Raw genomic sequence first — 21,902 nt, 5'->3', positions numbered from 1 at the left:
TGTTGTTGTATGTGTCGAACTGCTTTGCTATATCTTGGCCAGGTCGCAACTGTAAATGAGAACTTGTTCTCAACTTGCCTACCTGGTTAAATAAAGGTGAAATCAAAAATAAATAAAATAAATAGACAGGTGTGTTCCGTTCCAAACCTTAGTATTTCTGTTTTTTATTTTGTATAAATTTGCTACAATGTCTAAAAACCTGTCTTCACTTTGTCATTATGGGGTATTGTGTGTAGATTGATGATTTTTTATATCCATTTTGAATAAGGCTGTAACATAACATGTGGAAAAAGTCAAGGGGTGTGAATACGATCTGAATGCACTGTATAAGAGGCAATCTCTATCATTCATTCATGTTGGGTAAAAAGAGGAAAAAGTTCATATTACAACAATATTGTGTGTCTGTGCACAGTCTATCTACGCACTCCCTCAGGGTTTTAATGTAACCACAAATATAATGAAGTCATGGAACAATGAATGGCAATGTAACATAGACCATACATCACATATCAGTTTGGAGACAGTCTTGACCCACAACTACTGTGGGAAAGACTAAGAGGACATCAATGTGTTGCACAAGAAGAAGAAAAACAATTTTTTTCTAGAATGGATATGTTTATTGGTCTTTTACAACAACAACAAAAAAAGTCTAGAAATACAAGAAATAAAAGGAGATAATGAATACCTGGTCGTCAACAGCCAGTCCACTAATAATTAACAACCTTCAGGATGTTAAAGCTTTGAACCCAATGAAATTCTACTTTCTGCCTGTCAGACAGAGGGCTCCATAAATCATTCTGTTATAACACTGGTTCACACCAACACGATGGGAGAGGTGCTTATGTTATAATATGACACTAAAGCTATGAAACTGGTTCAAACACTATACACTTTTTTCCCCCTCATGTCTTTATTGAGAAGTGTCTTTCAAAAGAAACAGATAAACCTTTTTTCACCCAATTTGTTCTGGCTTAAAATAATAATAAAGGCCTCAAATATGTAATTAGTCATTTACAAAATGGTCATTTATGTTTAACATTTAATAATCAAGGCATCAACAAGTGTGCATATTCAAATTGATTGATTGCTCTACCCTGAACCACTGAATTAAAACCAACGCTCTAACACTCAATAAAACTTCAATAAAAGATGAATTACCCTTCTGTAAATCATGCTAATATTATTCAGCCATTTGAAATGCATTGAAATGAAGGTGACACGAGATGTCAAAGAGACCTTTTTGAGTTAAGTATTTTGTACATGGTACAGAAAACATAACTGAATAGCCAGAATTATACATAGCAATATTATAGTATGTCAAGCACACATTTGGTCTGTCTTTCTAAAAAAAGGGCCTTTGCTCCAAGTCTGACAAACCCAATTCCACACATTATCGTACACCACTTAAAGTAGATTGATATGTCAAATATAAAATGGTGGGTTATTGGACAAGGTTATATTGGTAAAGTTAACAGGGTCTTTTGCTGGTCATATATATAGGGGGAATGCTGAGGCAACATGGCGTGGTACAATCTAATTCACTACAAACCTGCTACCAAAGAGTTAGTCACATAGTTATTTTTATACTAAACTAAGTGGATTGCAGTATCTCTATGACAGTGGTGGTTTTGATGAAAAAAATTCAGTGGGATCGTCATTTAGGCTACCATTTAAAAATAATTCCCTCGCTTATGCTGTGCTTTGTTTTACATATCCTGGTCCAATACTGTACAATCATGAAAGACATGTTTTTACCGACTTGTGTGCAGTCGTCCACCTGTGTGCCAGTAAACCAGCTGAAATGACAGTGGTTAATTCTAGCTAGAGGGCTGTTTGATTCTAATGGCTGTTCCAGGGAAGTAGCTTAACATAATTATGGTAAACTCCTGCTATTTGTTTTTGAGTGCCTATGCACACTCAGACGCCTATGCAATAAAAATGCACTATTATCTGCAATTGATGTTAAAAACGAATCCAAGGCTTGATGTGCGGTATATTCATATGGAGGAGGTGATGGATTTGCTTGGCCCTGCAGCTTGCCATAGAGGGGTAAGGCAGAGTAGTGGGGTCCACTGCTGGTGTCTGGGGTTAGGAGGACAGGGGTAAGGTTTGTGGGGGCGGAGGCCATGCTGCGTGTGGGCTGTAGGGAGCGCGTCTACTCTGGTTGGGGAGCTGCTGGCGTCTCGTTGGCATTGGCATCCGTGGTCTTGTTTTCCACCTCATCGTCGGATAGGAGGTCGAGCGATGTTCCCTCCACCTGCAGCTGACGCCTGCCCGAGCGGCTGGAGGAGAAACTGATGGGGCCTCCACGCCTGCAGGGGACAGAGGGGGCCAGGAGAGGTATTAGTAACAAGGACCATCAATTTGGCAAATATACACAACTGTTTGTGTGTGTGTGGGGGGGGCTCTAAATACCTGAGGCGGCTCTTGAGTGTGTTGACCTCACGGCTGAGACCCTCGCTGCTCTCAGTGGCATCGTCCAGCTACCTCTGCAGATTCCTGCGGTAGGCGTTGGCACGTGTGGACTCCTCCTCAAGCTGCCTCTTCAGCTGCTTCATGCGAGAGTTGGCCTTCTCACTCTGACCCAGCCAGGTGTCACAACAGACATCAACAATGATGAACAGTCAATACTAATACTTACAATACTCAGCATTCCTATGGTCCAGTGGTTACTGGAATTAACCTACTGTAGGAAAGACTCCAATCCTAAATCTTCACACCTATCCAATCCTGTCCCACCTTTACAAGTTGTACTGAATAGGATAGAAATCCTTCTTTAGCTGTGGAACATCTTAAAAATGGACTATGCAGAATTCACCTAATTTCTGTTTGTGCCAAAACAAGCAGTCATTGTGTAGAGAATCCATAGCCAAAAATCTATATATTTTCAGCTGTTGTACAAAACCGAAAGTAAAAGACGCAAAAACTAAACTTAAGAACGCAAAGCATAGAAATGGAGCACTTAGAACGGATCTATCGCTTTTTAGACTTCCGTGACAAGCTCCTCACCTGTTCCTTGTACTGGTCGGAATGGCGGCGCTCGTCCTCCACCTGCATGCACACCTCCTTCAGCTTCTTCTCTGTCCTTCTCACAAGCTTATTGGCCGCTGCTCTCTCCCTGATAGGAGGACAGAGGAATGAGGTCATAGGACAGTTAGAGCACCACAGGAACCGCACTGTAACAAAGGCTGTCAGTAATAGATCTTCAAGTACATCTCTTAAGATTGCTTTTGACTCATTACATTGATCACGTTAAGATTTAGATCACATTCAAGAACCTCTCTTCCAACGGGCTGAGCTTGTTCTAAGGCCCTCATGAACTCCTCCTGAGTCTTGGTCTCTTATTTCACCTTGTCTAATAAGGTATGGAGTTGTTATAAGAGAGTTGCTGTGTTTCTCACTTAGCCTCCTGCTCCAGCTGCTCCTCCAGCTGCAGTATCTTGGCCTCCAGGGCGGTGATGGAGGCCTCAAACCGGCTCTTCACGGAACCCTCCAGCTCGCCCAGCTTGGCCCGCAAGTCCTTGTTCTGCCTCTCCAGCTGCTGGCGCGCATTTTCACTCTTCTGGACCATGCTGCGCTCTGCCACAAGCTCCAGGGTCAGGGTGCCCACCTGGGGGAGGAGAGGAGGAAGATAGAGGTGGAGAGAGGAAAACAGTGTGGTAGTGACCAACTGGGTTTACAGAACAGCAAATATACAACAAATGTACTAACGTTAGTATTTTTGTTTAGTTTACAGTCACTAGGCAGAGTGGCACCTTTTCAATGAGGTACGGTCAGAGATTAATAGATCCATCTGTGTTAAGGTGCTCCTAACAGTATACGCTGATGAAGACAGCTTGTCGGTCGGAAAGGTTGGATATTAGGTTATCAAATTATTGAGTCTGCGCTAGAGTGTGCAGCTCTCCTTTTCAAAGGTCCTCCTAACAACCATTGCAAAGCTATGTTCGATCTGTATCAGATCAGCGTCAACTGAAGTGGAATATGCATTTACTTTCCATAATTGTAACGATTCTCCTCGTAGGTGGAAGGAGGAGCGAACCAAAGCACAGCGTGGTAAGTGTTCATCTTATTTAATGATGAAAGAACACTTCAAAATACAAAACAACAAAGTGAAAACCGAAACAGTTCTGTCTGGTGCAGACACACAAAGACTGAAAATAACCACCCACAAAACAAAAAGGAAAACAGGCTAACTAAATATGGTTCTCAATCAGGGACAACAATTGACAGCTGCCTCTGATTGAGAACAATATCAGGCCAAATACAGAAATAGAAAATCATAGAAAAACGAACATAGATAACCCACCCAACTCACGCCCTGACCATACTAAAACAAAAGACAAAACAAAGGAACTAAGGTCAGAACCTGACAATAATAAAATGTTACTCTAAAGTATCTTAAGAAGATAGAAGCTAATAAATATGTTTTATGTTTACTGTATATTGTATAGGCTGTAAATGTGCCTTTACGTTTGTCTATTAATGGCAGCACCAATTCATCGAGTCAAATTCTGTGAATGTGTGAATGTAGGCCACTTGGCCAATAAAAGTTGTTTTGATTCTGATAGACAGTAACGTTACTTCGAATGTCCTAGCCTCTTCCCATATCCTATACAATCACGCGTCAGTGGCCCAGGGAGCGTGGGAGAAAGATAACCCAATGTTTTCTCAATAAAAAACAGGTGTATTGGCAAGAATCTAGTTATTTTGTATATTTTATGAAATAGGAATAGCTCTGAATACACGATCAATTAATTTTGTAAATTATTTTTCAACATTTTGGTGTGTGTGATTTGTTTACCATTTATGCTGGTAACGCGTAGACAGGCGCATCATAATTTAGTTTATGACATCACAATGTGAAATGGACAACATATTTTGATGTTCTGTAAAATAAGGCACAGTCTACAAATACACTGAAATGGGATGTTTGTGTTGCTGTAAAAAGGTATGTGTCAATTCTGGGCTAGAATTTGTCTAATTCTGTTACAATTTAGAGTATATTCTATTCTTTTCAGCTATTACTAGTTGTTTCATTGTCTATGTATTTGTGCCAAATGGCAGGATTTGGGACAGAGGGTATAACTGTATGGTTACAATGGTTTTATATTTATAAACATGTATATTTGCTAATTGTTAGCCTATGATACAGAATTCAAAATGATTGGGCGACGAGTTCTTTATTTTATGGTCAGATCGTGTGGTTTGGGTGTGACATTTGCTGCTAGTTCAAATATAACATATATAATGTTTCTCCAAACAGAAAAAGAAGTGCAGAGTTCGCCTCGGGATTGGGAGCCGCTGTCCATCGCCGTTCCCAATCCCACCCAAACTGACGTCATTGGATGCCAGCATGGTAACTGCGTCAGTTTGGAAAAACCGGGAGAAAAAGAACGTAAAGGATCACCACCAACTTGATTCTTCCTTTGTCTCTTCTTTCCATTTGAAACCGTCTACAACATCTCTGACGCCCCTCGACCCCTTGTCTGGCCGAACACCAATCGGCACTCCCTCACCCCCCTCACCTACTGGATCCCCTGTCAGATCCCCTTCCACTCTCTCCAAGTTCTTCGGCCTCTGTTCCCTCTCCTCTCTCCACATGTCATCTCTCTCTTCTTCTTCTTCTTCTTCAGTGGAAGGATCACAGACCTCCTCCCCTTTTAGTGCTTCTTCTGTTTCCCTGGCAGTCTCAACTCAGTTATCCTCCTCTGCCACTCCCCCCAGTCCTGCCTGCCCTTCTTCCACAACCCACGTCTCCTCCCCTGCCCCCCAGTCCTCCTCTCCAAACCCCCTGGACCACCATGGAGAGACCAACAAAGACAGTGAGACTGCCAGGTACTGCAGCCTGATATCACATTTCATGCCAACCAACACCATTAAATTGAAATGAAAAAGCCAATATAATATAGCTAACCTAATGCATATGTCTGTGTGTCTTTACAGAGATCTTATGAGCTCTGAGGTCAAAGAGGTGGGGGCAGTTGTTCCACAGACAAAGAGAATGGTACCCCTATTTGCTGGCATCGCAGGTCTGTAAACGGGTGCCATTTTTTGGTGCTACTTGTCTCAATTCATCTTTGACAAAGCTTCTCTCTTACCGCTCTCCGTCTCTCGGTCTCTCTCTGCAGAGGCCTCCATTGACCTGAAGGCTTCCTCTGTCTCCTTGGAGAGGTAAGTACTGTATACAATAGCCACCTTCATCTCACTCAACTCTACATAAGAGTGGTCACTCACACCATGACATGGTAAGGAATATCTGTATGCCTGTACATTAAAACAGTGTTCAAACAGACCGATTGGTGTTGAGCTACTGCTACTGAGGCCTCTACCCTGTCTCTCTTCCTCCAGGCCATTGGTCAGGTCTCGGGAAGCCATGGCTCGCCTTCCCAACCTGTTCAGCAAGAGTAGCACCCAGCTGGGGGAGCAGAGCTGCACAGGCGAGGGCGAAGACAACACCAAGCTCCTCGGGTAAACACACACACATCTACACACACACACATACACCTACTCTTATCTCTGAGCTCTGCTTTTTGTTTTAAATACAAATCCATTACAAATCCATTCATTAGTTTACCTTTGGTCCACAGTTCAGATATTAGTGTGTAACTGATGGCTTCTTTCCCACAGGTTGCCTAATATTGGCAACACCTGCTTCATGAACTCTGCTCTGCAGTGCCTGCTGGGGCTGCCAGCATTTTGCAGAGACATCCTGAGACAGCAGAACATCTGGAGTTCCTCCCCCTCCTCTAAACTGCTATGGTATACAGCCTCGCTCTCACCCTCCTGTCCCACCTGTACACACACTGACCCACCCACCTAGACGCTTATAGTTACAGTACACAAGTTCCGCCTCAATGTATGTGTCAGTGGAGGCTGCTGAGGGGAGGACGGCTCGTAATGATGTCTGAAATGGAGCAAATGGAATGGCATCAAACACATGGAAACCATATGTTTGATGTATTTGATAGCATTCCACTGATTCCGCTCCAGCCATTACCACGAACCCGTCCTCCCCAATTAAGTTGCCATCAACCTCCTGTGGTATGTATGTATGTATCCATCTATCTATCTATCTATCTATCTATCTATCTATCTATCTATCTATCTCTCTATCTATCTCTCTCTCTCTCTCTCTATCTATCTATCTATGTATGAATGTAGGTATGGATGGATGGATGGATATATATTGTCCTTCGTACACTCAGTGTCTCATATGATTTTTAAGATAAAACCACACCCAACTCAGCTTCTGATTAACACCAGAGATGATTTCCTGTCACAGTCAGGAATCAGTTGAATCATATTTGATCAGAGGCTAAAGTAGAAGCACAGAGCTAATCTGTGGCCAAGGTGAGAGAGTGAAACCTGAATGCATGCTCTTTGTCTCCCTCCACAGCTGCTTTGCCGAGTTACATCAGGCCAGGCTTTCTGGAGGCACTGTTAATGCTAAGAACAAGGAAAATAAGAAAATCCTTCAAACAGTCAAGCGCTGTCTTTCCGTTGTCAATGAGGACTATGAGGAAGACTATGAACAGGTAAGATATTATTTGCTAAAAGACTCACTTAACAATAAACCTGGGACAAGTGACAGTGTTTTTCCTCAGCTCTGTTTCAGTTGTAGTTGTTGATGTATTTTCTGCTTCTTTCCCATTCTTCTCTTAGGATGCCCATGAATGTGTGTTGCTCCTCCTCTTTCAGCTGACGGAGGAGGGTATGGCATTAAAGGGCTCACCAGAGCCATACACCTGCCCCGTGAAGCAGTTAGAATTCAAGCTGAAGACTTCCCGTACCTGCACCAGGTAACAGCTGTCATTTGTATACGGTGTACCTTGATGTCGTCATCACATTTGTGAGGAGGTTTAATGTCAGCATAACATGCAGGATACAGAGGTAAAGCATTAAGATAGTGTGTAGAGGGATCAAAAGGTTTGTGTTGGATAGCTGATGCATTTCTCTCCGTACTTCTGAAGCTGTGGAGTTATAGTGTATGGTCAGGAGGATTACAATCACTTGTCCCTGAGCCTGAGCCATTACCTGCCACACAGCCTGGACCTCTACTTTAAGGTCAGCACTTAGCTTAAACCAAGAGTTAGTATGTCAAGGAACACTATCATTAATGTCATAATGTTCGTAATTGTATTGCTATCCTTTGTCACCTAGCCATCTGCGTTAGAGTGTGCATGCAGGGTGTGCTCAGGCAGCATGGCATCTGTGACTAGGCACTTCCTCACGCTGCCCCGGTGAGTCCCCCCATCATCATCTCAGATTACAATTGACAGTCCTGATCTAACTCACCAAACTGGGTTATTGATTTGAGTACAATACTGATTCCTTTGTCTGTGTGAATGCCTGCCTGGTCGTCTGTGTCTGTCTGTGTGAATGCCTGCCTGGTCGTCTGTGTCTGTGAATGCCTGCCTGGTCGTCCGTCCATCCGCCCGCCCACCCGCCCGCCCGCCCGCCTGCCTGCCTGCCTGTCTGCCTGTCTCTGAGCAGGGTCCTAATGCTTCATATCAAGCGATTTACTGCAGGCAACTGGGAGCCAGAGAAGGTGGATGATCCCATGTCCATCCCTGCAGAAATAACCCTCCCAGCCGTATGTGGGAAGACAGCCCATGTCCAGTATGGAGCCAGGTTGGTTTACACTCTGTTTGGGGACATTGCACATTGAGTAGCCAACACACACCATGATTTTCACACACTAGATATTTATTTTCAATGCCATCAATTTACACAGGGCAAGCTCCCTGGGGAAAAACAACATGGACAACAAACCTGCAAACTCCCCGAAAGGCACCCTTGATAGACCAGGTAGGACATTGTGTTACTGACATCATGCATAATACCCTCTCATGAAACAGGACTGTTGAGGAAAGCAAGTCGGAAGCTGAAGTTAAAAGTATATTTGTTGATAGGTTTCCACTTCACTTTCTGGTTTGTATTTACACTATATTTGATATACCCCCACCAGCTTCAAATTCCTCTGAACAGCTAGAGAAACCAGCTGACAGTGAGGAAAAGCAGCAGGCAGCCGCTGTGGTGAGGAGAGAGAGAGAGAGAGAGAGAGAGAGAGAGAGAGAGAGAGAGAGAGAGAGAGAAAAATAAATAACAGATAATTAGATCCAGTTGAGATAGTGGGCGGATCAAGATAAGGCAGTTATAGAAGGCACCCCTATCCTGTAGACAAAATAACAATCCTATTATTAAATGTGTTTCCTTACAGAGACACCAGCCAGACAACATCTACAAATTGTCAAGTGTGATCTCACATCTGGGAGACAACATGTATACAGGTATGCAGGTATGCAGGCACGCAGGTATGCAGGCACGCACACACAATTCTGAAAGCTTAATGTACACTCTATTTTGTTTCCCTTGTTCCCCAGGCCACTACATCAGTGATGTTTTGGACAGCCGTGGCAGTGGGTGGCTCTGCCTGGATGACGCACATGTCTTGAGGACAGATGAGGCCACTGTGCTGAAGGCGATTGCACAGACTGCCTACATCCTGTTCTATGTCTGCAGGTAAGGCTCTAGGCCACAAATTTGAGAAGAATGTCACAAATGGAGTCAATGACGACAATCAGTCATCAAGAAAAAAAAAAGGTTTTACCAAAGCTAGAAAGATGATTAATTGACCACGCATTAAGAGTTATCCCTTTCACCTGTAATCCCTCTGTATGTGTTATTTTTCAGACATTGTGTCACACCCTGACCTTAGTATTCTTTGTTTTCCTTGTCATGTTGGTTAGGTCAGGGTGTGACATGGGTGATTTTGTATGTGTTTTGTCTTATCTAGGGTTTTTTGTATGTTTATGGGGCTGTTTTCCTTTCTAGGTAAATTGTACGTCTATGGTTGCCTAGATTGGTTCTCAATTAGAGGCAGCTGTCTATCGTTGTCTCTGATTGGGAACCATATTTAGGCAGCCATATTCTGTGGGTATTTTGTGGGTGATTGTCTATGTTAGTTGCTTGTGTCAGCACAGTTCTTATTACAGCTTCTCATTCGTTTATTGTTTTGTATTCAGTGTTCAGTGCTTTCTTTAATTAAAACATCATCTAGCCACCACTTCTTACGACGATCCTGACACATTGTATGTACATGTAAGATCTCGCTGTCATTTCTCATTCTAGTGGAGCAGGTGAAGGAGACCAGGCACCTCACTACCAGGAGAAGCACCAGGAGAACCCATCATTAAACTCAGGGAGAGGCACAGCGCTCAGGGACTACCTGGAGTAGCACCTACCACACACCAAGAAACATCAGATGAATCGAATTAGGCTGCCCTACACCACCATCAACTGCCTTAGAATACCAAAAAGCTGCTCTAGACCACCATCAAGCTGCCCTACACCACCATCAAGCTGCCCTAGACCACCATCAAGCTGCCCTAGACCACCATCAAGCTGACCTAGACCACCATCAAGCTGACCTAGACCACCATCAAGCTGCCCTAGACCACCATCAAGCTGCCCTACTCCACCATCAAGCTGACCTAGACCACCATCAAGCTGACCTAGACCACCATCAAGCTGCCCTAGACCGCCATCAAGCTGCCCTAGACCGCCATCAAGCTGCCCTAGACCACCATCAAGCTGCCCTAGACCACCATCAAGCTGCCCTAGACCACCATCAAGCTGCCCTAGACCACCATCAAGCTGCCCTAGACCACCATCAAGCTGCCCTAGACCACCATCAAGCTGCCCTAGACCACCATCAAGCTGCCCTAGACCACCATCAAGCTGCCCTAGACCACCATCAAGCTGCCCTAGACCACCATCAAGCTGCCCTAGACCACCATCAAGCTGCCCTAGACCACCATCAAGCTGCCCTAGACCACCATCAAGCTGCCCTAGACCACCATCAAGCTGCCCTAGACCACCATCAAGCTGCCCTAGACCATCATCAAGCTGCCCTAGACCACCATCAAGCTGCCCTAGACCACCATCAAGCTGCCCTAGACCACCATCAAGCTGCCCTAGACCACCATCAAGCTGCCCTACTCCACCATCAGGCTGCCCTAGACCGCCATCAAGCCTCCCTACACCGCCATCAAGCCTCCCTACACCGCCATCAAGCCTCCCTACACCGCCATCAAGCCTCCCTACACCGCCATCAAGCCTCCCTACACCGCCATCAAGCCTCCCTACACCGCCATCAAGCCTCCCTACACCGCCATCAAGCCTCCCTACACCGCCATCAAGCCTCCCTACACCGCCATCAAGCCTCCCTACACCGCCATCAAGCCTCCCTACACCACCATCTAGCCTCCCTACACCACCATCAAGCTGCCCTACACCACCATCAGACTATCCTAGGACATCAGGCTGCCCTAGACCACCAAGACATCAGGCTTCCCTAGACCACCAGGGTGCCCTAGACCACCAGGCTGCCCTAGACCACCAGAATAAACAGCTTACACCACAAAGCATGTACCCACTCTAGGCCATCTACTGTATGTTTACAATTATATAAATATAAAACATCTCACCGACCTAGTGCAATTAATGTTCTTTTACTGTACATGGTAGTGAATAAATGTACCTACAGTGCATTCAGAAAGTATTCAGATCCCTTGACTTTTTCCACATTTAGTTAAGTTACAGCCTTATTCTAAAATGGATTAATTTATTTTTTCTTCTTCTCATCAATCTACCCCATAATGACAGCAAAAACAGGTTTTTAGATTTTTTTTGTGCAAATTTTTAAAGAAAACTAAAAGCTAAACTATCACATTTACATAAGTATTCAGACCCTTTACTCAGTACTTTGTTGAAGCATCTTTGGCAGCGATTACAGCCTCAAGTTTTCTTGGGTATGACGCTATAAGCTTAGCACATCTGTATTTGGGGAGTTTCTCTCATTCTTCTCTGCAGATCCTCTCAAGCTCTGTCGGGTTGGATGGGGAGCATCGCTGCACAGCTATTTTCGGGTTTCCAGAGATGTTCAATCAGGTTCAAGTCCGGGCTCTGGCTGGGCCACTCAAGGACATTCAGAGACTTGTCCCCAAGCCACCCCTGCGTTGTCTTGGCTGTGTGCTAAGGGTCGTTGTCCTGTTGGAAGGTGAACCTTCGCCCCAGTCTGAGATCCTGAACGCTCTGGAGCTGGTTTTCATCAAGCATCTTTCTGTACTTTGTGCCGTTCATCTTTCCCTCGATTCTGACTAGTCTACCAGTCCCTGCTGCTGAAAAACATCCCCACAGCATGATGCTGCCACCACCATGCTTCACCGTAGAAATGGTGCCAGGTTTCCTCCAGACATGGCGAATGGCATTCAGGCCAAAGAGTTCAATCATCAGGTTCCTGATAGCTCAGTTTGGCCAGGCGGCCAGCTCTAGGAGTCTTTGTGGTTCCAAACTCCTACCATTTAGGAATGATGGAGGACAATTCCTTCGACCTCATGGTTTGGTTTTTGTTCTGACATGCACTGTGAACTGGGACCTTATATAGACCTTTCTTATACAGGCCTTTCTAATCGACCTGGCCGGGTTATCCTGGAAGGATATTGATCTGATCCCGTCAGTAGAGGATGCCTGGTTATTTTTTTTAATTGCCTTCCTACCCATCTTAAATAAGCATGCCCCATTCAAGAAATTTAGAACCAGGAACAGATATAGCCCTTGGTTCTCCTCAGACCTGACTGCCCTTAACCAACACAAAAACATCCTATGGCATTCTGCATTAGCATCTAACAGCCCCTGTGATATGCAGCTGTTCAGGGAAGCTAGAAACCAGTATACACAGGCAGTTAGAAAAGCCAAGGCTAGCTTTTTCAAGCAGAAATTTGCTTCCTGCAACACTAACTCAAAAAGTTCTGGGACACTGTAAAGTCCATGGAGAATAAGAACACCTCCTCCCAGCTGCCCACTGCACTGAAGATAGGAAATACTGTCACCACTGATAAATCCACTATAATTGAGAATTTCAATAAGCATTTTTCTACGGCTGTCAATGCTTTCCGCCTGGCTACTCCTACCCCGGTCAACAGCACTGCACCCCCCACAGCAACTCGCCCAAGCCTTCCCCATTTCTCCCAAATCCAGTCAGCTGATGTTCTAAAAGAGCTGCAAAATCTGGACCCCTACACATCAGCCGGGCTAGACAATCTGGACCCCTTCTTTCTAAAATTATCTGCCGAAATTGTTGCCACCCCTATTACTAGCCTGTTCAACCTCTCTTTCGTGTCGTCTGAGATTCCCAAAGATTGGAAAGCAGCTGCGGTCATCCCCCTCTTCAAAGGGGGGGACACTCTTGACCCAAACTGCTACAGACCTATATCTATCCTACCCTGCCTTTCTAAGGTCTTCGAAAGCCAAGTCAACAAACAGATTACCGACCATTTCGAATCTCACCATACCTTCTCTGCTATGCAATCTGGTTTCAGAGCTGGTCATGGGTGCACCTCAGCCACGCTCAAGGTCCTAAACGATATCTTAACCGCCATCGATAAGGAACATTACTGTGCAGCCGTATTCATTGATCTGGCCAAGGCTTTCGACTCTGTCAATCACCACATCCTCATCGGCAGACTCGACAGCCTTGGATTCTCAAATGATTGTCTCGCCTGGTTCACCAACTACTTCTCTGATAGAGTTCAGTGTGTCCAATCGGAGGGTCTGCTTTTCGGACCTCTGGCAGTCTCTATGGGGGTGCCACAGGGTTCAATTCTTGGACCGACTCTCTTCTCTGTATACATCAATGATGTCGCTCTTGCTGCTGGTGAGTCTCTGATCCACCTCTACGCAGACGACACCATTCTGTATACTTCTGGCCCTTCTTTGGACACTGTGTTAACAACCCTCCAGGCAAGCTTCAATACCATACAACTCTCCTTCCGTGGCCTCCAATTGCTCTTAAATACAAGTAAAACTAAATGCATGCTCTTCAACCGATCGCTGCCTGCACCTGCCCGCCTGTCCAACATCCCTACTCTGGACGGTTCTGACTTAGAATACGTGGACAACTACAAATACCTAGGTGTCTGGTTGGACTGTAAACTCTCCTTCCAGACCCACATCAAACATCTCCAATCCAAAGTTAAATCTAGAATTGGCTTCCTATTTCGCAACAAAGCATTCTTCACTCATGCTGCCAAACATACCCTTGTAAAACTGACCATCCTACCATCCTCGACTTTGGCGATGTCATTTACAAAATAGCCTCCAATACCCTACTCAACAAATTGGATGCAGTCTATCACAGTGCAATCCGTTTTGTCACCAAAGCCCCATATACTACCCACCATTGCGACCTGTACCCTCTCGCTGGCTGGACCTCGCTTCATACTCGTCACCAAACCCACTGGCTCCATGTCATCTACAAGACCCTGCTAGGTAAAGTCCCCCCTTATCTCAGCTCGCTGGTCACCATAGCATCACCCACCTGTAGCACGCGCTCCAGCAGGTATATCTCTAGGGTCACCCCCAAAACCAATTCTTTCTTTGGCCGCCTCTCCTTCCAGTTCTCTGCTGCCAATGACTGGAACGAACTACAAAAATCTCTGAAACTGGAAACACTTATCTCCCTCACTAGCTTTAAGCACCAACTGTCAGAGCAGCTCACAGATTACTGCACCTGTACATAGCCCACCTATAATTTAGCCCAAACAACTACCTCTTTCCCTACTGTATTTATGTTATTTATTTATTTTGCTCCTTTGCACCCCATTATTTTTATTTCTACTTGTCACATTCTTCCACTGCAAATCTACCATTCCAGTGTTTTACTTGCTATAATCTATTTACTTTGACACATGGCCTTTTTTTTGCCTTTACTTCCCTTATCTCACCTCATTTGCTCACATCGTATATAGACTTGTTTATACTGTATTATTGACTGTATGTTTGTTTTACTCCATGTGTAACTCTGTGTTGTTGTATGTGTCGAACTGCTTTGCTTTATCTTGGCCAGGTCGCAATTGTAAATGAGAACTTGTTCTCAACTTGCCTACCTGGTTAAATAAAGGTGAAATCAAAAATAAATAAAATAAATAGACAGGTGTGTTCCGTTCCAAACCTTGTACAAGTATTTCTGTTTTTTATTTTGTATAAATTTGCTACAATGTCTAAAAACCTGTCTTCACTTTGTCATTGTGGGGTATTGTGTGTAGATTGATGATTTTTTATATCAATTTTGAATAAGGCTGTAACATAACATGTGGAAAAAGTCAAGGGGTGTGAATACGATCTGAATGCACTGAATAAGAGGCAATCTCTATCATTCATTCATGTTGGGTAAAAAGAGGAAAAAGTTAATATTACAACAATATTGTGTGTCTGTGCACAGTCTATCTACACACTCCCTCAGGGTTTTAATGTAACCACAAATACAATGAAGTAATGGAACAATGAATGGCAATGTAACATAGACCATACATCACATATCAGTTTGGAGACAGTCTTGACCCACAACTACTGTGGGAAAGACTAAGAGGACATCAATGTGTTGTACAAGAAATATAGAAGAAAAACATTTTTTTTCTATAATGGATATGTTTATTGGTCTTTTACAACAACAACAAAAAAAGTCTAGAAATAAAAGGAGATAATGAATACCTGGTCATCAACAGCCAGTCCACTAATAATAACAACCTTCAGGATGTTAAAGCTTTGAACCCAATGAAATTCTACTTTCTGCCTGGCAGACAGAAGGCTCCATAAATCATTATGTTATAACACTGGTTCACACCAACACGATGGGAGAGGTGCTTATGGTATAATATGACACTAAAGCTATGAAACTGGTTCAAACACTATACACTTTTTTCCCCCTCATGTCTTTATTGAGAAGTGTCTTTCAAAAGAAACAGATAAACCTTTTTTCACCCAATTTGTTCTGGCTTAAAATAATAATAAAGGCCTCAAATATGTAATTAGTCATTTACAAAATGGTCATTTATGTTTAACATTTAATAATCAAGGCATCAACAAGTGTGCATATTCAAATTGATTGATTGCTCTACCCTGAACCACTGAATTAAAACCAACGCTCTAACACTCAATAAAACTTCAATAAAAGATGAATTACCCTTCTGTAAATCATGCTAATATTATTCAGCCATTTGAAATGCATTGAAATGAAGGTGACACGAGATGTCAAAGAGACCTTTTTGAGTTAAGTATTTTGTACATGGTACAGAAAACATAACTGAATAGCCAGAATTATACATAGCAATATTATAGTATGTCAAGCACACATTTGGTCTGTCTTTCTAAAAAAAGGGCCTTTGCTCCAAGTCTGACAAACCTAATTCCACACATTATCGTACACCACTTAAAGTAGATTGATATGTCAAATATAAAATGGTGGGTTATTGGACAAGGTTATATTGGTAAAGTTAACAGGGTCTTTTGCTGGTCATATATATAGGGGGAATGCTGAGGCAACATGGCGTGGTACAATCTAATTCACTACAAACCTGCTACCAAAGAGTTAGTCACATAGTTATTTTTATACTAAACTAAGTGGATTGCAGTATCTCTATGACAGTGGTGGTTTTGATGAAAAAAATTCAGTGGGATCGTCATTTAGGCTACCATTTAAAAATAATTCCCTCGCTTATGCTGTGCTTTGTTTTACATATCCTGGTCCAATACTGTACAATCATGAAAGACACATGTTTTTACCGACTTGTGTGCAGTCGTCCACCTGTGTGCCAGTAAACCAGCTGAAATGACAGTGGTTAATTCTAGCTAGAGGGCTGTTTGATTCAAATGGCGGAGGAGGTGATGGATTTGCTTGGCCCTGCAGCTTGCCATAGAGGGGTAAGGCAGAGTAGTGGGGTCCACTGCTGGTGTCTGGGGTTAGGAGGACAGGGGTAAGGTTTTGGCTGTAGGGAGCGCGTCTACTCTGGTTGGGGAGCTGCTGGCGTCTCTGATGGGGCCTCCACGCCTGCAGGGGACAGAGGGGGACAGGAGAGGTATTAGTAACGAGGACCATCAATTTGGCCAATATACACAACTGTTTGTGTGTGTGTGTGGGGGGGGGGGGGCTCTAAATACCTGAGGCGGCTCTTGAGTGTGTTGACCTCACGGCTGAGACCCTCGCTGCTATCAGTGGCATCGTCCAGCTCCCTCTGCAGCTTCCTGCGGTAGGCGTTGGCACGTGTGGACTCCTCCTCAAGCTGCCTCTTCAGCTGTTTCATACGAGAGTTGGCCTTCTCACTCTGACCCAGCCAGGTGTCACAACAGACATCAACAATGATGAACAGTCAATACTAATACTTACAATACTCAGCATTCCTATGGTCCAGTGGTTACTGGAATTAACCTACTGTAGGAAATTTCTATGTTAATTTGGTTAAGTCTCCAAAAAAGTTACATATTGTAGCTTTAATATCTGGGACGTCCAAACTTCCGTGACAAGCTCCTCACCTGTTCCTTGTACTGGTTGGAATGGCAGCGCCCGTCCTCCACCTGCATGCACACCTCCTTCAGCTTCTTCTCTGTCCTTCTCACAAGCTTATTGGCCGCTGCTCGCTCCCTGATAGGAGGACAGAGGAATGAGGTCATAGGACAGTTAGAGCACCACAGGAACCGCACTGTAACAAAGGCTGTCAGTAATAGATCTTCAAGTACATCTCTTAAGATTGCTTTTGACTCATTACATTGATCACGTTAAGATTTAGATCACATTCAAGAACCTCTCGGAAAGACTCCAATCCTAAATCTTCACACCTATCCAATCCTGTCCCACCTTTGCAAGTTGTACTGAATTGGATAGAAATCCTTCTTTAGCTGTGGAACATCTTAAAAATGGACTATGCAGAATTCACCTAATTTCTGTTTGTGCCAAAACAAGCAGTCATTGTGTAGAGAATCCATAACCAAAAATCTATATATTTTCAGCTGTTGTACAAAACCGAAAGTGAAAGACGCAAAAACTAAACTTAAGAACGCAAAGCATAGAAATGGAGCACTTAGAACGGATCTATCGCTTCTTAGACTTGTTTTCAATGAGAATTAAATATCTATAACTCAAATTTCTATGTTAATTTGGTTAAGTCTCCAAAAAAATTACATATTGTAGCTTTAATATCTGGGACGTACAAACTTCCGTGACAAGCTCCCCCACCTGTTCCTTGTACTGGTCGGAATGGCAGCGCTCGTCCTCCACCTGCATGCACACCTCCTTCAGCTTCTTCTCTGTCCTTCTCACAAGCTTATTGGCCGCTGCTCGCTCCCTGATAGGAGGACAGAGGAATGAGGTCATAGGACAGTTAGAGCACCACAGGAACCGCACTGTAACAAAGGCTGTCAGTAATAGATCTTCAAGTACATCTCTTAAGATTGCTTTTGACTCATTACATTGATCACGTTAAGATTTAGATCACATTCAAGAACCTCTCTTCCAACGGGCTGAGCTTGTTCTAAGACCCTCATGAACTCCTCCTGAGTCTTGGTCTCCTATTTCACCTTGTCTAATAAGGTATGGAGTTGTTATAAGAGAGTTGCTGTGTTTCTCACTTAGCCTCCTGCTCCAGCTGCTCCTCCAGCTGCAGTATCTTGGCCTCCAGGGCGGTGATGGAGGCCTCAAACCGGCTCTTCACGGAACCCTCCAGCTCGCCCAGCTTGGCCCGCAAGTCCTTGTTCTGCCTCTCCAGCTGCTGGCGCGCATTTTCACTCTTCTGGGCCATGCTGCGCTCTGCCACAAGCTCCAGGGTCAGGGTGTCCACCTGGGGGAGGAGAGGGGGAAGAGAGAGGTGGAGAGAGGAAAACAGGGAATGAAGGAGAGAGGGGAAAGTGAGAGAGAGATAAGGGTACTTTTTATGGTAGGGCTGAATAATGGATTGTTCCCTGGTGGTAGTAGGATCTACAATCTACTCTGCGAGAACAAATGATGCTTTGCATTTATGTCATGATCTGTTGACAGTTGTGACTGGTGTGGTAGTGACCAACTGGGTTTACAGAACAGCAAATATACAACAAATGTACTAACGTTAGTATTTTTGTTTAGTTTACATTCACTAGGCAGAGTGGCAACTTTTCAATGAGGTACGGTCAGAGATTAATAGATCCATCTGTGTTAAGGTGCTCCTAACAGTATACGCTGATGAAGACAGCTTGTCGGTCGGAAAGGTTGGATATTAGGTTATCAAATTATTGAGTCTGCGCTAGAGTGTGCAGCTCTCCTTTTCAAAGGTCCTCCTAACAACCATTGTAAAGCTATGTTCGATCTGTATCAGATCAGCGTCAACTGAAATGGAATATGCATTTACTTTCCATAATTGTAACGATTCTCCTCGTAGGTGGAAGGAGGAGCGAACCAAAGCACAGCGTGGTAAGTGTTCATCTTATTTAATGATGAAAGAACACTTCAAAATACAAAACAACAAAGTGAAAACCGAAACAGTTCTGTCTGGTGCAGACACACAAAGACTGAAAATAACCACCCACAAAACAAAAAGGAAAACAGGCTAACTAAATATGGTTCTCAATCAGGGACAACAATTGACAGCTGCCTCTGATTGAGAACAATATCAGGCCAAATACAGAAATAGAAAATCATAGAAAAACGAACATAGATAACCCACCCAACTCACGCCCTGACCATACTAAAACAAAAGACAAAACAAAGGAACTAAGGTCAGAACCTGACAATAATAAAATGTTACTCTAAAGTATCTTAAGAAGATAGAAGCTAATAAATATGTTTTATGTTTACTGTATATTGTATAGGCTGTAAATGTGCCTTTACGTTTGTCTATTAATGGCAGCACCAATTCATCGAGTCAAATTCTGTGAATGTGTGAATGTAGGCCACTTGGCCAATAAAAGTTGTTTTGATTCTGATAGACAGTAACGTTACTTCGAATGTCCTAGCCTCTTCCCATATCCCATACAATCACGCGTCAGTGGCCCAGGGAGCGTGGGAGAAAGATAACCCAATGTTTTCTCAATAAAAAACAGGTGTATTGGCAAGAACCTAGTTATTTTGTATATTTTATGAAATAGGAATAACTCTGAATACACAATGAATTAATTTTGTAAATTATTTTTCAACATTTTGGTGTGTGTGATTTGTTTACTATTTATGCTGGTAACGCGTAGACAGGCGCATCATAATTTGGTTTATGACATCACAATGTGAAATGGACAACATATTTTGATGTTCTGTAAAATAAGGCACAGTCTACAAATACACTGAAATGGGATGTTTGTGTTGCTGTAAAAAGGTATGTGTCAATTCTGGGCTAGAATTTGTCTAATTCTGTTACAATTTAGAGTATATTCTATTCTTTTCAGCTATTCCTAGGTGTTTCATTGTATATTTATTTGTGCCAAATGGCAGGATTTGGGACAGAGGGTATAACTGTATGGTTACAATGGTTTTATTTTTCTAAACATGTATATTTGCTATTTGTTAGCCTATGATACAGAATTCAATATGATTGGGCGACGAGTTCTTTATTTTATGGTCAGATCATGTGGTTTGGGTGTGACATTTGCTGCTAGTTCAAATATAACATATATAATGTTTCTCCAAACAGAAAAAGAAGTGCAGAGTTCGCCTCGGGATTGGGAGCCGCTGTCCATCGCCGTTCCCAATCCCACCCAAACTGACGTCATTGGATGCCAGCATGGTAACTGCGTCAGTTTGGAAAAACCGGGAGAAGAAGAACGTAAAGGATCACCACCAACTTGATTCTTCCTTTGTCTCTTCTTTCCATTTGAAACCGTCTACAACATCTCTGACGCCCCTCGACCCCTTGTCTGGCCGAACACCAATCGGCACTCCCTCACCCCCCTCACCCCCTGGATCCCCTGTCAGACCCCCTCCAACTCTCTCCAAGTTCTTCGGCCTCTGTTCCCTCTCCTCTCTCCACATGTCATCTCTCTTCTTCTTCTTCTTCTTCTTCTTCAGTGGAAGGATCACAGACCTCCTCCCCTTTTAGTGCTTCTTCTGTTTCCCTGGCTGTCTCAACTCAGTTATCCTCCTCTGCCACTCCCCCCAGTCCTGCCTGCCCTTCTTCCACAACCCACGTCTCCTCCCCTGCCCCCCAGTCCTCCTCTCCAAACCCCCTGGACCAGCATGGAGAGACCAACAAAGACAATGAAACTGCCAGGTACTGCAGCCTGATATCACATTTCATGCCAACCAACACCATTAAATTGAAATAAAAAAGCCAATATCATATAGCTAACCTAATGCATATGTCTGTGTGTCTTTACAGAGATCTTATGAGCTCTGAGGTCAAAGAGGTGGGGGCAGTTGTTCCACAGACAAAGAGAATGGTACCCCTATTTGTTGGCATTGCAGGTCTGTAAACGGGTGCCATTTTTTGGTGCTACTTTTCTCAATTCATCTTTGACAAAGCTTCTCTCTTACCGCTCTCCGTCTCTCGGTCTCTCTCTGCAGAGGCCTCCATTGACCTGAAGGCTTCCTCTGTCTCCTTGGAGAGGTAAGTACTGTATACAATAGCCACCTTCATCTCACTCAACTCTACATAAGAGTGGTCACTCACACCATGACATGGTAAGGAATATCTGTATGCCTGTACATTAAAACAGTGTTCAAACAGACCGATTGGTGTTGAGCTACTGCTACTGAGGCCTCTACCCTGTCTCTCTTCCTCCAGGCCATTGGTCAGGTCTCGGGAAGCCATGGCTCGCCTCCCCAACCTGTTCAGCAAGAGTAGCACCCAACTGGGGGAGCAGAGCTGCACAGACGAGGGTGAAGACAACACCAAGCTCCTCGGGTAAAACACACACACACACACACACACACACACACACACACACACACACACACACACACACACACACACACACACACACACACACACACACACACACACACACCCACACACCTACTCTTATCTCGGAGCTCTGCTTTTTGTTTTAAATAATTCGGTGTGGTACTCAGAGTTATCTTGTGTTCATGCCTTACAAATACATTCATTAGT

The 21,902-nt window shown here is 43.8% G+C and overlaps 2 protein-coding genes, 1 long non-coding RNA gene and 1 pseudogene across 4 annotated transcripts in view; all 4 read right to left on the bottom strand.

Annotated features, from left to right (window-relative positions):
- The window catches only part of LOC139364864 (myosin-10-like), a 252,191-nt gene that overhangs the window by 7,587 nt on the left and 222,702 nt on the right, over nucleotides 1-21,902 (bottom strand). The window lies entirely within an intron of this gene.
- On the bottom strand, nucleotides 595-5,355 carry LOC139424157 (myosin heavy chain, embryonic smooth muscle isoform-like; annotated as a pseudogene).
- Nucleotides 595-15,767, bottom strand: LOC139364865 (uncharacterized). The gene is made up of 2 exons (XR_011626508.1): nucleotides 15,553-15,767; nucleotides 595-685 (listed from the first exon to the last, which is right to left on the bottom strand). It is a non-coding gene; the product is annotated as an uncharacterized lncRNA (long non-coding RNA).
- LOC139424156 (myosin heavy chain, embryonic smooth muscle isoform-like) lies at nucleotides 16,801-20,578 on the bottom strand. Its single transcript, XM_071175846.1, has 5 exons — nucleotides 20,561-20,578; nucleotides 18,463-18,671; nucleotides 18,071-18,179; nucleotides 16,999-17,162; nucleotides 16,801-16,888 (listed from the first exon to the last, which is right to left on the bottom strand). The coding sequence occupies exons 1-5, from the start codon at nucleotides 20,576-20,578 to the stop codon at nucleotides 16,801-16,803; spliced, it is 588 nt and encodes a 195-aa protein (XP_071031947.1).

This window comes from Oncorhynchus clarkii, chromosome 13, assembly GCF_045791955.1.
Source record: "Oncorhynchus clarkii lewisi isolate Uvic-CL-2024 chromosome 13, UVic_Ocla_1.0, whole genome shotgun sequence".
Classification (NCBI taxonomy): Eukaryota; Metazoa; Chordata; class Actinopteri; order Salmoniformes; family Salmonidae; genus Oncorhynchus; species Oncorhynchus clarkii.
Note: the sequence above shows the minus strand (reverse complement) of the source record. Positions and strands in the feature narration are given on the sequence as shown.

Bases quoted from the DNA above. Each gene is read 5' to 3' on its own strand.
- LOC139424156 (XM_071175846.1), bottom strand. The intron at 18,180-18,462 runs GTGAGAAACACA...TCCTCCTATCAG, and splicing joins CAGCTGGAGCAGGAGGCTAA to GGAGCGAGCAGCGGCCAATA. The intron at 17,163-18,070 runs GTGGGGGAGCTT...TGGCTGGGTCAG, and splicing joins CCGACCAGTACAAGGAACAG to AGTGAGAAGGCCAACTCTCG.